Source organism: Monodelphis domestica, chromosome 1 (assembly GCF_027887165.1).
Source record: "Monodelphis domestica isolate mMonDom1 chromosome 1, mMonDom1.pri, whole genome shotgun sequence".
Lineage (NCBI taxonomy): Eukaryota > Metazoa > Chordata > Mammalia > Didelphimorphia > Didelphidae > Monodelphis > Monodelphis domestica.
In genome coordinates this window covers 471,038,560-471,052,946 of record NC_077227.1, presented here as the reverse complement: position 1 = coordinate 471,052,946, position 14,387 = coordinate 471,038,560, and the positions used below count along the sequence as shown (strand labels likewise).

The 14,387-nt window shown below is 42.1% G+C and overlaps 1 protein-coding gene across 4 annotated transcripts in view; it reads right to left on the bottom strand.

Annotated features, from left to right (window-relative positions):
* The window catches only part of OLFM1 (olfactomedin 1), a 240,516-nt gene that overhangs the window by 210,243 nt on the left and 15,886 nt on the right, over nucleotides 1-14,387 (bottom strand). For 3 of the 4 annotated variants that reach the window (XR_008915365.1, XM_001366037.5, XM_007475264.3), the window contains exons 2-3: nucleotides 9,026-9,175; nucleotides 58-213 (exon numbers count right to left, since the gene is read on the bottom strand). Coding sequence is in view for 3 of the 4 variants with exons in the window: in XM_001366037.5 (XP_001366074.1) it covers nucleotides 58-213; nucleotides 9,026-9,175 (306 nt within the window). In the remaining variant the exon portion in view is untranslated. Of the gene's footprint in view, nucleotides 1-57; nucleotides 214-9,025; nucleotides 9,176-11,739; nucleotides 12,675-14,387 lie in introns of those variants that run through there. The other variant, XM_001365914.5, reaches the window with a different exon arrangement.

Genomic DNA, 14,387 nt, shown 5'->3' with positions numbered 1-14,387 from the left:
AAAAGCAAGACAGAAAGAACAAGCAGAGCGCTGGGAGAAAGAGTTGGAAACACACACCTTAAACTGCCTAGCCAGATGTTGCTTGTGACTCTCTTCCACTTGCTTGAATTTGGACTCCAACCCTTTCATCTGGTTTTCCATCTTCTCCACATACTGTAAATCTCTCTGGGTTCGCCTGTCCAATACCTCTATTGATTGAGACATGTTTTGCACCTGTCGAAAAGGCAAAAGGTCCAAGAAAAGAGCTGTAATGGTGGCCAGGAAGAATCATTGGCTTTATAACATATGACAATGACCTTTTCCACTCAGTCAACAAACTAAGAGGATGAGCAGTACATGCATTATTTACTAGCTAATCACACACATCTGAAATTGTTATAACCAAGAACTTGGAAAACACCTCAAATTGGTTTTGTAAACATTTTGGTCTGTCATGCTTGGGAAAATAATCCAATGATCAAGAATGCAAATAGACGTAATAGTCAATTGTAAAATAAAAAGGCCTCCATTTCCTCTTTGATTAGTCTGATGCATGCAATAGATTTGTGTTTGCTTATTTATTTATTTGTTTGTTTATTCTGTAGGAAATAATCCAGCTTGGCAAACATAAATATCTTACAAAGATGAATAGTGTTGTGGAATGTATTTTCTCCAGGTACAAATCCTGTTTATCTTTTTAATGTACACTGAGAATTTCACTGCAGACATTGATTGCTTAAGTGCAGGATGAAGAAGCAAGGAAAAAGAGGATGTCTTCACTGTTTACGTATCAGGATTCTTCACCACCACCATCTCCTTTCCCCACCCCCACCCTCACATCCTGCACAGCATCTATCATGGAGCAAAGTATCATAGGCACATGACTACTCCGCAAACATGCACACTTGCAACATAAAGTCAAGAATCTATCACCCAGGCAAATGAGGAATTGCTGCATTATACCTTTATAGGCAGATCCACATCTAGCCTAGCCTCAAGATGGAACTTTAATATTAAACAGGATTCCAGGGAGCTTAAAAGAAAAACAGTTTTCCTGCAGCCACTTGCTAACACATTTATTTTCAGGAAACTGGCACATGTGTGAGATTCTCTTCCAGGCTGTGTGGAGTCAAAATTAAGTCTGGGATTGCTAAAACAGCGGTTGGATCATTCTGCCAGAATCTCATCCAATTACCAAGAAAGATGCCTTCATAATGGCAAACCATTTGCCAAATGCTCTTTTATGATCTGTACTGAGCTTAAAGATGCAACCCCTTCGGAGGCCAAAGTTTTTTCTGCCTTAGGCCTCTTGCCCATGGCCAGTGACAGTGCTTATAGTTTCTTTCCCTCCATCTTCTCTTCTTTGCCTCAGTGCATGAAAAACAATCAAGCTCTTGGCTCAAGGAAAACAAGCAAATATTTCCAGGTCAATGGCAAATGCATGGCCTTTTCTGGACAAGAGAATCTGTTTTGCATACTTGACTTTTTTAGCCAAATTCTGTTCACATTACTTTGGAATGATGGTGATGAGGACTTCTTTCTACCTTTTCTCCATGACTATTTTTCCCGAAGCAGACATATTTTTGTTTTGTTGACCAGCAAGTTCTATGCCCCCCTTTTAACTCAGCTATTTTAGAATTATAAATGATCTCAGCATCTTCACTGAGAAAAATTATCCTAAAGGTAATATGGTATAGTAGAGAAAGCTTAGAGTCAGAAGTTCTTACACTTTCATTGACTGCTTGTTAGTAAGAGACATACTCTCTGAACTTCACTAAGTTTATCTGTAAATGATTTTCAAGATTCCCTTCAAGCAAGTTCTAGCATTCTCTTAGGCTGAATAAACCTCTAACACATTCTTCCAGGGCCAATTTGAATGGTATCTTTCTTGTAAGTTTTCCCTCATCTCCTTCAACTAGGAAAGATCATTCCTTCCTCTGAACTCCTATAAAATGTTTTTCTCCTCATATAGCACTCATCTCAGACTACTGCATATCATAATCATTTGTGCCTTCTCTCTATTAAATTAAGTCCCTGGAGGACTGGAATGGGGTCTACCCGAGGGCTTTGCAAAGTGCTTTGCACACAATAGGTGTCCTAGAAATGTTTGCTAGATGGATGAATGGAGCCCTAGAATGAAAGCAAATGACCACCTTGGGGGGAGGATTCAGAGCTTTCCCTCATCCTCGAGAAAATAAATAAAAATCATGAATCAAAACAAAATTCGCCCATTGGATAATAGAACCCTGGTCTCAGGGATACACGTAAGATGGTTAAAAGCCTGGATCAGGAGTGGACTGGCTGCTGGCAAAGCTGAATGGTAAATCATAAGTGCAAACCTGCTTCATCATTTAAGATTTCTGTCAGGAGACTACAAAGGAGAAATGAGGTTTTACTCTTGCTAGAAAAGAGGTTCTTTGTCTCTTAAAAATGTCAGTAGCTCACTTGCATTAAGGCAGAATAATTATTTCACTGAACTTCTTTCTGTCTTCCAAAACCTTGAGATTTTTCGTTTTTGTCCATTGAAAGCATATTCCTAAGCATATATGTGGAGGATCTATGTCTCATCAGCATGAGAAATTCCCAGTGTGTGTCAGCTCTCCACACATATAAAAAGCAACTGATCTGTGACTTAGAAGATGGCTCCTAGGGAGTTCTCTAAGGCACCTAGGGGCTAAGTGACATGCCGCTTGGTTACATATCCAGTATCAGAGATGGGATTTGATCCCATCCCTCAGTCCAGTGCATGATACTGACTCTTAAATGATAATGGCATATAATTATACCCTAGAAACTTTACTTTGGAACTCCTACCACACTGGTTGTCCGTACCTCTCAGACTAAACATAGTGTGGTGACTGCTGGATTTGGCAGGCATGAAGATCTGAGTTCAAACACTGCCTAGGACACTGACTATTATGGCCCGGGTAAGCCACTTCAACTCAGTCAGTCTTAATTTCTTCCTCTTTAAAATAGGGAGGATAACTGTACCTACTTTAGAGGGTACTGAGACAGAACAAAGGTGATATTATATATAATATCACATCCTTTTAAGCCCTATACAAATGCCAGTTGTCATCTTCATGACTAAATCCAACTAGACTGAAGGCAGGGACAAAAGAATAGTATTCTATGTTGGTATCTTCCACCTCAGTGAGCGCTGTGCCAGTTGCTCAGTAGAGGATTCACAAATGTGTAACAACTAGGCTACTGTACCCTTCTAAAAGCTTACAGCAATCCCTCCTGTTTATATAATGCTTTAACATTTCCAAAGCATTTTCATCTTCCACTGTCTCATCTGATCCTCACAATGACCCAGAAAGCTGGGCAAGGTAATCATCATTGTTTCTGTTTTACTGCTGGGAAAACAGAAGCTCAGAGAGTTAAAGGACTTACCTCTCATTAATAGCAGTGCCAGGCTGAAAACCCAAGGCCTCCTGACTGGTCCAGGACATTTGCCCCTATACCATTTTATCTCTCTATCTTGGTAATATATGATAAGTTAGGTGAATGATATATATCATTCAGAGGTCAGATAGACCTTTTCATTGAGACTGCTTCTCCCCCCCCCCCCCCCACCTATGTGTTCTTTATCAAATTTAGCATGCATTCCTCTTGCTAGTTGAAGGGGAAAGAAGATGAGTCATGGAGGTTATCTTGGATTAAATATGAGCTCAGATAATCTGCACTGAGGAAATGGACAGCTGACTACTGGCCTTTAATATTTCCAGAAGTCAAATAAAGACAGGGAGGTCGAGGGGTAGAGGGCTCCCCCCCCCCAACTGCACCAAGCTCAGCTGAGAAAGAATATCCATCTGTTCCCTCTGTCCATCTGTAGTCTTCTCTATAGAAAGAGAAGAAAATGTAAACATGGGTAAAATTCCAGGAGGTAAGAAAGGGGCCCAAGAAAGCACTTTTACTCCTTTCTGCCAGCTGCAAGTCCCCAAGAAAAATTAAAAAATATCCACTCCTTTATAGAAAGGAAAAATTTCAAAGAGAAAAACCCAAAAGAAACAGGTTATGTCCCTTAAAACTGAATAATACACAAGTTACACACCAAAAAATTGAGATTGATTTTCCCTTTCAAAATAACCTTGATGTAAGCTTAGCCAAAAGGGGAAATGGAATACTGAATGGATTGCTAGATTAGGAGTCAGGAAGACCTGCTATTAAACCCCACTTCAGACATTTACCAGCTATATGACTAAAGTTCTCAGTTTTCTCATTTGTAAATAAAAAGGTTGAACTCAATAGCCTCTAACAACTTTTCCAGCTCTAGATCTATGTTTCTATGATCTGGGGAGGCTCAGGAGACAAGAACATTAGGAGTTGCAGGCTTCTGATTGGCCTCATTAAGTCTTAGCCTCTAACATCTCACCATGATTCAAAGATCATTCCCATGCTGCAAGCTGTGGGGAATTAATAGTCTTCAGATGTTTCTAACTATCTTACAGGACAAAAGGACACTGAATTTGGAATCTGATGACCTAAGTTCAAATCCTAGCTTTGCTACTTATTATTTGGGTAACAGTAGATAATCAATCAATAGATTTATTAATTAAGCTCTTACTATGTTTTAAGCACTGAGATAAAAAGAAAAAAGTTTAAAAAATGCCTAGCTTAAAGGAGTTTACATTCTAAAGAAAGAGACAACATTGTACATAAATACATATAACTAGGAGTCTACAATGAGAGAAGAGATATCATTTTGGAAGGGAAGAGACCAACAGCTGGGAGAAGAAAAATAAGGGGTTAAGCAACATGATCTCTAGGGTTCCTTCCAGTTTTAAATTATATGAAATCCTATCCCTCTAGAAACACAGAAAGAGGAAGTTAAGTTCTCCCTCATTACCCATTTCTCTATAGAGTTGAACTCTTTGGGGACGAAACTATCCCATTACCAGCTACTATAGTAATGACATACAGATCTCATTTGCCCTCACAAAAACCCTATGGAATCATCTTATCAAATATCCTTGTACACAATGAAAATGAGCTCCTTGAAATATTGGCAAGAAAGAGATTTGCATTCCTTCTTCTCCTTTTCTTTCCTCACACAACCACCACCTTAACTTAGGCACTTTTCACCTCTTTGTTAGATTATTTCAATAGCCTCTTAATTGGTATTCTTGTCTCATTTTTTTTTCAGATTTCAATCTACCCTCCACACTGCTCTCAAAGTGATTTTCTTTTAGGACAAGTGCGATCCTATCATTTCCCTACTCAAATTTCAGTGACTCCCTATTGTCTCTAAAATAAAATGTGAGATCACAGGTTCTAAGATGGAAGGTAAGGATTTAAAAAAAACAAACTAGTTTGAAGGCACCAGACTAAAGGATAATAGGCAGTAACTTAGACCCAGATGCCTTCTAAGCTACCAGAAAGTCAGAGGAGAATATGATGGATCTGACTAAGATAATACCTTCTTGAATATATTTGCACAAATCAAATAAAAAAGCTTTTGAAAGGTTTGATGTATTCTACAAATAAAGATTAGCTCACTTTTGTGATCCAATTGTCTATTCCCCAAAATACCGCAGTCTAGGAGTTTCTTTTCGCAGATATCACTCTTCCTCATTCTACTCTACAACTATGGTATCTTATGTTTTGACCAGGTCCTCTTAATGGATCGTGCTAGTCTCTGAATGCCAAGCTTTTACTAATGACATTTATGAGTAAGATCTTTGCTAGATAAACATTTGTGTATACATATGCTGATTCCCCTCCCCTCTCCCATAAAATCTCCCAGTAAATTTAAGCTCTTTGAGGCCAGAAATCATTATATTTTTGTCTTTGTAACTCCAGGGTATAGCATAATGCTTTGCTCAGAGGAGGCACTTAATAAAGAATTGTTAGATTGAATTGAATTGGAGTTGTGTCCAATATAGCAGGAAGACTGAAATGCGTTGTCATCCACACTCTCTTAGCATCCCTTGTGGCAAATGATATAGCTATAAGATAACTGGTAGTCAGCATGTAGAATTTGACTTTGCATAAGTCAAAGCTAACTGGTGATCAACCCATGACCTTGGTCTTCTTAACAGCATACTTCTGCTAATCAGAAAGCCAGGTAGATTCTGTTCTCCTTCCCTTAATAGTTGGTGAGTGCCAAGTATCTGAATTATCTCCTTTTCTACATTCCCTAAACCAAAACTCTACCAACTGGCAATTTCACACATCGTACAGTGTTGTCATGTTCAAAACAATGGCTAAAGGTACAGGTATCTCTTCTGAAAAGCTAAAGAAAAATCTCAGATATCTTGGCACTTCAGCAGATAGAGAACCAGGCCTGGAGATGTGAAGTCATGGTTTCAAATCTGACCTCAGAAATTTCCTAGCTATGTGACCCTTGGCAAGTCACTTAACACCAATTACCTAGGTCTTATAGCTTTTTCGGCATTGGAATCAATGTTCAGGATGAATTCCAAGATAGAAGGTAGGGGTTACAAAAAAGAACAAAAGAAAAGAAAAAAGAAAAATTCACTGATAATCAGTGCCATTTTAGTGCAAAGTACATTTTACTTTATTCTAAATTTTAAAAAACTTGTTTATTAAATAAAGTGTAATAATAATTACTAATAACACCTAACATTTATATAGTGCTTTCCATGTGCCAGGCACTGTGCTAAGCACTTTACAATTGTTATCCCATTTTATCCTCACAATAACTCTAGGAGACAGTTGCTATTATCATCCCCATTTTTCAGATGAGGAAACTGAGGCAAATAGAATTGAAGAGACTTGCTCAGGGTAACACAGCTGCTAACTGTCTGAAATTAGAGTTGAACTCAAGTCATCCTGAGTCCAGGCCCAGTACTTTGTCCTCTGTGCCACCAGGTATGACATATTTTTTAACCCAAACAGGCTACTTTCTGACCACTCAGGGGGAAAAAGTTTACTCTGCTCACTTGAGAGGCAGGAAGCTGCAGTAATTAAAAGAATCATAGCTATTAGAGTTAGAAGGGATTTCAGAGACTATTTATTCTTACCTCTCCCCATTTTACAGGTTAGGAAACAAAAGCTCAGAAAAGTAACAAGAGAAACATTAATTGATCTTTTCTTTCTTTTAAAAATTATTATTATTATTATTATTATTATTATTTAAAACCCTTATCTTCTGTCTTGGAATCCATATTAAGAATCTTTTCCAAAGCAGAAGAGAATGGTAAGTGCTAGGCCTGGGTTGTCAAACCTATGGCATGTGTGCCAGAGGGGCCACTCTCCACTGCACCTGAGGACACTTCTTCCATCACCCACCCCTCTGCCTAGCAGCCCAATGGGAGTGATTCCTCCCTCCCCTGTCTGGGGTAAGAGGATGGCTCATATGCAGTATGAGGGTGCAGTTTGGGCACTGTGCTAGGCTAGGTTCTTTTTTATTTTAATCTTTCTATCACTATAGAGTAGCATAGTGTCTTACACATAATAAATGCTTGTTGAATTGTTGAATAGAATGTAATTAGATTCATAGTTCAGTCCTACTGATTCTTATTTGCCAGACTTCATTATTCACCTACTGGGAGGATTTGCCTAAAATGAATGAGTTAGAATCTCTGAAATTTCTTCAGTTTGAAAAATTATGAGTCTATCAAAAAAAAAAGGAAATGAACAGGTAGCAAGGTGGTTCAGTAGACAGAGAGAGTCAGGCCTGGAGATGGGAGAGATTGAGTTCAAATCTAGTTTCAGACACTTTCTGCTATGAGACTGGGCAAATCAGTGAACCCTGATTGCCTAGTCTTTACCTTTCTTTTGCCTTGGAACCGATTCTTAGTATTGAGTCTAAGACAGAAGATAGGGAAGGAAGGAGAGAAGGAAGGAAGGAAGGAAGGAAGGAAGGAAGGAAGGAAGGAAGGAAGGAAGGAAGGAAGGAAGGAAGGAAGGAAGGAAGGAAGGAAGGAAGGAAGGAAGGAAGGAAGGAAGGAAGGAAGGAAGGAAAAAGAAAGTGGAACATCTGTGTTGTAGTGGTATGGGTAATATATTTGATATACATCTCCACTGGGCCTGTTTTACCATAGACAAGTCAGTTAATGACACTGGGCCAGCCTTGAAATGTATTGGCTTATATGGTCTGAATACTTCACTTGTATCTTGACTTCAAACTGAGATGATGAAGAGGAAGTCTTAGCTTAAGCAGGAAGAATATCATCCTGGAAGGTACTATATCAAACATACCAAATATTCTTTTCCTGGGACAATGGGGTGGTGGTAGTGGAGAAATTTAATCTTCCCAAAAGACAAAAGGTTGAAGGTCTTTGAATGGTCACATCAAGATCACTGTGAAAGGCTATAATGCTATTTCTTAGGCTACTGGTGATAGGAGTCCAATTTCAGTTCTTTAGAGTGATATATTAATAACCACAGACTAAGTGATTCCTAAGCCCCAGTTTCACTGGGATGACTTAATACACCGCTTTACCAGAAAGACATAATCAGTGGCAAACATCCAGCCCAGTCCATCACCCAAACGCAGCTTTTCAACAGCAAGGGAAATTATATACTCTGAAGATCCCAATTAGGTTAAATCAGAATGTCAGCACATTCAGAAAAAAAAATAGGATTTCTTCAATGAAATGATTTTCCTGTGTCTATACTTGATCTCACAGTTATGTATTTTAATGAGAATCTTTTGATGTCCTTAGACTGTAGATTATGAAAAACTAATCAAATGGATGTCAGCGTGAAAGAGAAAAAAACAGAAAATTCTGCTTCCCTACCCTGCTGGTCTGGGATTTTTACTTGATCATCTTGATTGTGACTGAACTCAAAGAAAAGGGAACTGGGCTTGATGAAACTGTCCAACTACTATCTCAAGGTTACCCACTTGAAATTGACAAACACAAGTCTCATGAAAACTCATCACATCATATAACATCATGTCATTTGTTCATTCATTCATTCGATCAATCAACAGATAGCTAAGAGAATGAGAATGAGTATAACACGAGGGCTTAGGATCCTGAACTAATCCTTGTCAGATCTCTGCACTACAACACAGATGCACACAACCATGCATTCTCCCCATCCACCCACCCACCCAACCACAGCTTACCTTTTCTAATAGCTGCCTCAGCTGTTTTGTCCTGGCATCACGGGAGCACATAGTCTGCTGGGGAGCCACCACTGTACATATACACCGTCCCTCACTGTCCTGGGCTGAGCTGTACACTTGCCAGCTTTCCTCTGGGTTGGTAGGCAACACCTGGGCACCAGTAAGTCAGGACATGGAGCAGGGGCAGAGAGGAAGAAAGAAAAAGAGACAATCTAAGGCAGCCATCCAATGATTCATGAACTACAAAGGGAATATATTCATTCAATCCAAATGGAAATATAAAGAACCCCCCTTTCCCTACTTCCACCCCAGATTCTATTCCAATAGAATGGAAAGAAACAAAAAGATAAGAATACAAATGTTAAGAATTATACTGGACCTCAGTAAATACAATAAAGACAAATTTCACTTTTTTCAAATGCAAGGTTGGTTGAAAGGTTTTTAGAAAATGTGGAATTTTCTACTTGATCTGTTATGGCAAGAGATTAAGAATAGTGTGTGCATGTGTGTGTGTGTGTGTGTGTGTGTGTGTGTGTGTGTGTTATTTGTGGGGGGAAGGGAGAGAGTCATGGCACAAAGATGGGGAGAAAAGAAAATGTAATGTGTGGTTGACATTCTGTAGGAATAGCAATCAGAAATCAGAACTTGTGTCCCCTTCCCTCATAAAAGCTAGCAGGGGATACCTGGCTATTAGGGACACTGGCTCCATTTCTCCTTGACACTTAAATGGATGGAGTGCAATTGCAGTAATAGCAAAGTACCCAGCATCCCATTAGTTGAGCTGTAATCAATGAGAGCCTTAGTGCTCTTCCAAGGTCCTGAAGCAAGGTAATTACTGCTTTGGAGAAAACACTTAGCATTTGACTCCCCCCCCCCCTTTTCTTTCTGTCTCTTTTCCTCTCCCTTTAACCTGAAAATTGTTTTGTGGGTTTTTAACAAGTTGGACAGAATTTTTCACAGTGCTATCCCAAGCCATGCCACAGTGTCTGCCAGATAGCAAACTGGGAAGCCCACAGGGCTAACGACAGAGGCAATCTTTCAGATTTGGGCAGTTTTTCTGGTGAGGGAAGGGAGACAGGCTCTTTAAGCTAGAATCCCAAACTGTTCTCAGATCATACCTCCTCTGTGCAGCTCTCAGGCCAAGTGATTGATTATAGCTTACCCAGAATTTTACTCTACTATTATGGGGGCATGCATATGGATAGATTTCCACTAGTCTCAGTTCATCTGGGAATTAATTTGTAGTTTTCCACCCTGAAATCTGCACCACCAATGCACGTAGTTGTAGTCATGCTTAACTCAAGCAGCTATAAAAATAAAAATAAAAAAACCCCTAAAGATATAAGGCAGTCCTTAAAGGAAACAATGTGATTCTTATTGAAGCAAATAAGATACTTAAATGTAGCACCTTAGAGAAGGAAACCCTAAGCAATGAAGAAGGGTGCCCTTCAGCTTCTCCTTTGAAGTAAATGGGGGGGGTCGTTTCTTTAAAAAGAAGTGAGGAGAGGGACTACCTCAAGATGTTCTAGAAAAATCTGCCTCTAGTTTTACCTCACCATTATCGTTTTTATTCCTTCCCACAATTGCCCTGAAAGACCTCTAAAGATCCCTTCCAGATCTGACATTTTCTATGTGCATTATTTTACCCTCTGGAAAATAAACCTTCATGTGATGATTTAATATATTCATAAAGTCTTAAGACTGTCAGATGAAGGGGAACTGAGTCTTTCACTTTGGCCACGATTCCTGGGAATTTGAGGGACTGCCCCCCAGAGAGGAACAGCTGCACCCTGCTTTTAATTAAAGAACCAAGGATTTCCATCTTTGCCATCTGCTAGTAGAAGCAGGAGTGGGCCGATGGGGTGTGTATAGTGGGGGCAGAGGTTTATTTTCCTGATTCTCTCCACATCTCCCCAACACCCCATTGCCAGCTCTGTGAAGTCCTTCCATCTCTTCCCCCAGCCCTTCTGCTCCACCCCGCCCCTTAGAAAGACCCCAGGGCCGTCACTTCCCAACTTGTGTAGAATGTGTTGTTATGCAAGAGGAAAAAAAGACCCCCCCCCCCCCAGCTGGGGCTTAGAGGGGAAAGCATCATTTACACTCGAACACAAAGCTGGGGCAAAGAGCAGTGCTGGTCTTCATTCCTAGACTTCTGCTAGCCCCCTCCCCCAGTTACCTGAACCCCGTCCCCTCCCTGGCCCCTGCCCTTATCTTGTCCTTCCAGTCTCGGCGGCCCAGGCCCCGACCTCTATTCAAAGCAAGGCTGCAGTTCGACGCACAAAAATTAATCTATTTTAATGAAAACTCAAAGTCGCTGGGATTTCACGCCGCAACCCCCGCCTCCGCCCCAACTGGGGACCCTAGGCTAAGGCTTTGCAGAGCGAAAAAAGGCGCCAAACCATTATAAGCATCTGAAGCACAGGGGGCAAACAGAAATTAAACAAACGAGTCCCTAGGAAAGTAAAGGAGCAGTGCCTTTCGGAATGTCACCACATCTCCAAAGTGTTTGAATCTCCCCCACCCCGAAAACCTTTCCTCACTATTCCTACGCTTCTACCCAGACCCCATCTATCCTTTGTAATTTCACACCCATCCCACCGCCTAGGGATACAGTCTGGAAGAAGAGGGAGCCCAAGCAACCGTGCCCCCTTACTCTCCTAGTCTGAAGAGGAGGCCCCTGGAGGTTCAGGGACTGGGGGGGGGGGGGCACTTACACCGGTGCTCCTATCCAGCGTCCCCCCACTGGCCGCGGTCAACTTGGTGGTGTTGAGCCCCACCAGCGAGGGCAGTGTTTGAGACATCCAGTTGGTGATCATGGCCATGGTGCTCAGCACAACCCCAATCTTGAGCAGCGGCACCGACATCGCGGCTCTAGTCGCCTCCTCCAACCAGCCTTCATTCTGAAGAAGTGGCTTGGAGCAGCGCGCTGCGCTCCGGCGCTTCCTCTACCTGCCACCGCTCCAGCGACGCCACTCGCCCCTTGGACATCGTGCCCAGCTCAGAGGATGCTCTGCCTTTGCTCTCCGCTCCTGCCCCTCCGGCTCACTCTCCCACCTTCCCTCCCTCTTTTGCTCCCCCCACCCCCCCTTTAGCCAAAAGATTCTCCAGTCAGGCACCGCACCGCGGGACGGAGAGTACTGAAGCGAGGTCTCCCCGCTTTGGCCAGTGTATGGGGGGTGGGCGAAGCGCTCAGCCTGCAGAGACCGACCGAGAAAAGGCAGGGGTGGACTGGGGCCGGTGAGCAGGGAGGGAGGGAGGGAGAAAGACAAGGGAGGGCGGGGTGCGGCTATAAAGCCGGCCACTGGAGCCCTAGCCTGGAGTGAGGATAGGGAAAAGGACTGGGGTTGAAGGGACCAGAGAGGGGAGGGGGTTTGGAGATATTCCTTCCCCCCCTTTTTTTCAAGATCCCGCTTTCAGCCACCCAGACGTCTCCCAGGTGCTGGGAATTGGCATGCCTGAAACTGACTAAGGGGCGGGCTGAATAGGGGAGAAGGGGTGGAGGGAGGATGGAAAGGAAAGAGAGGCGGGGACCTGGGGATTGGTGTAGAAAAACGCAATCTGATGTCAAAATGGGTGGATTTTTCCTCTCCTTTCTCTTGTTGTTGCTCTTTGCTTCCCTCTGGTGGTTGGAACGGAGACCTACAAGTGTCTGTTGCTAAACTGGGTGGAATTAGAAATGAGGTTTATCTGGGCCAGTGTCACTACCCTGGCCTGCTTCAAAAATCTTTCTCTCAGTGTCTCCTCCCTCTTTCCCTTCACATATATTTCCTTCCCCTCGTCTTTCCTCCCTCTCCATTTTCTTTCCTTTCTTTTTTCGCCTGTCTTGGCTCCTTTCCCATCTCCTGTTTCTAGTGTGGGCTGCAGGCTCAGCCACCTCCAGCTGACATCGCCCAATTACCACCTGCTCCGTAAACAAAAGACATCCTACCCTAACAGGTTTCTAGCCCCTCTTTTTCAATAGATAGTTCCCGTCCCCCCCCCCCCCCATTTCTCCCAAGGGAGAAAGGAGCTCAGGATGGGACTAGATCCATTTCTGACTGTTAGAAAGCAAGAGATACATTGAAAGCTGGATCTTTCCAGATATCTTGACTAGGTTTAGCCTGTCCCCTCCACGTGCTGCACAGGGAGGCGTTGTGTGTGGGCAAGGTTGCTGCATCTCTAACCTTAGAAGTTCTTTGTCAGCCAATGCCAAGAAAACTGTTTTGAATCTGTGGCCCATCGTTAAACTCTGCCCTCAACCCTGCAAACCGGATCCAAGAGTTTGGTTTGGATTTGCACCTCCCTCCTTCCCATCCCAGCTCACAAACGCCATGACACAGTCAAACTGAGTCCCAGCTGAATGCAAAAAAGGACTGTGTGTATCTGGTGACCCCATAACATCTGAATTTCAGTTAGGGCTCTGCCATCAACTTTTCCTTTGAATTTAGACTAGTCTCTTGCTCTCTGGGCCTCAGTTTCCACATCTGTGAAATGAGGGGGCTTGAATTGATGGTCTCTAAGGCATTTTCCAACTGTGGTATTCTGGGATTCAGTGCCAACCCTTTCAATTCCTTCCTCTCTGCAGTTTGGCCATTTGTATTGTTGAGAAACCCAAGGTGAGCAAAGGAATATGTGATTCTAAAAGGGAAAGAAACCTGGGAGTCCTAAAGTCCTTATCCATGCCAACAAAACCTTGTTTTGCCTGGTTATGCCTCCTAGTAAGTGCATGGTATTGAGAATATTTTTCATGGAGTCACCTTGTAAGGTATATTGTGTGTGTGTGTGCATATACACATACACACATATATTCCTTTCTCTTGTCCTATAGTCTACAGAGTCTTGAGCTTACCTCATTTGCCTCTGTTTCCACAGAAGCAGCTGTCCTTATGCCTTCAGAAATCCCTGTTAATAACATTTTAAAATTTATGAATGAACCCAAATTTGAGCTGATTTGCTGATCTCCCTAAGGCCTTAGATCAAGGTTTTCCAATCATGTTGCTAGTGAAGATAACCTTGTAACCATCCCTGGTTTATTCTTTCTTTTATATTCAGGTTACCATTAAAATACTCCAAACCTGAGAGATTAAAGATTAATTCTGTGGCTGAACGTAGCTAATGCTCTCTACATATAGAAGTTCTATGGTTGGCTCTGGAGAAATCAATGGACCCGTAGGAACATGTTGTTCCATCTGCTCTTAAGAATTCAAGGCAAAGGAATAATCCTCCTTGGTGTCTCTATTACCCTTTCCAAACTTATGGCCAAATAAGCCTAGTACAATTGGATGACAGAACCCTGACACAAATGGGATTTTAATGAAATTTTTAAAATTACATTGGCACAATTCTCTGCATGTACATGCGGGCAGGGGGCTGGAGACTATCC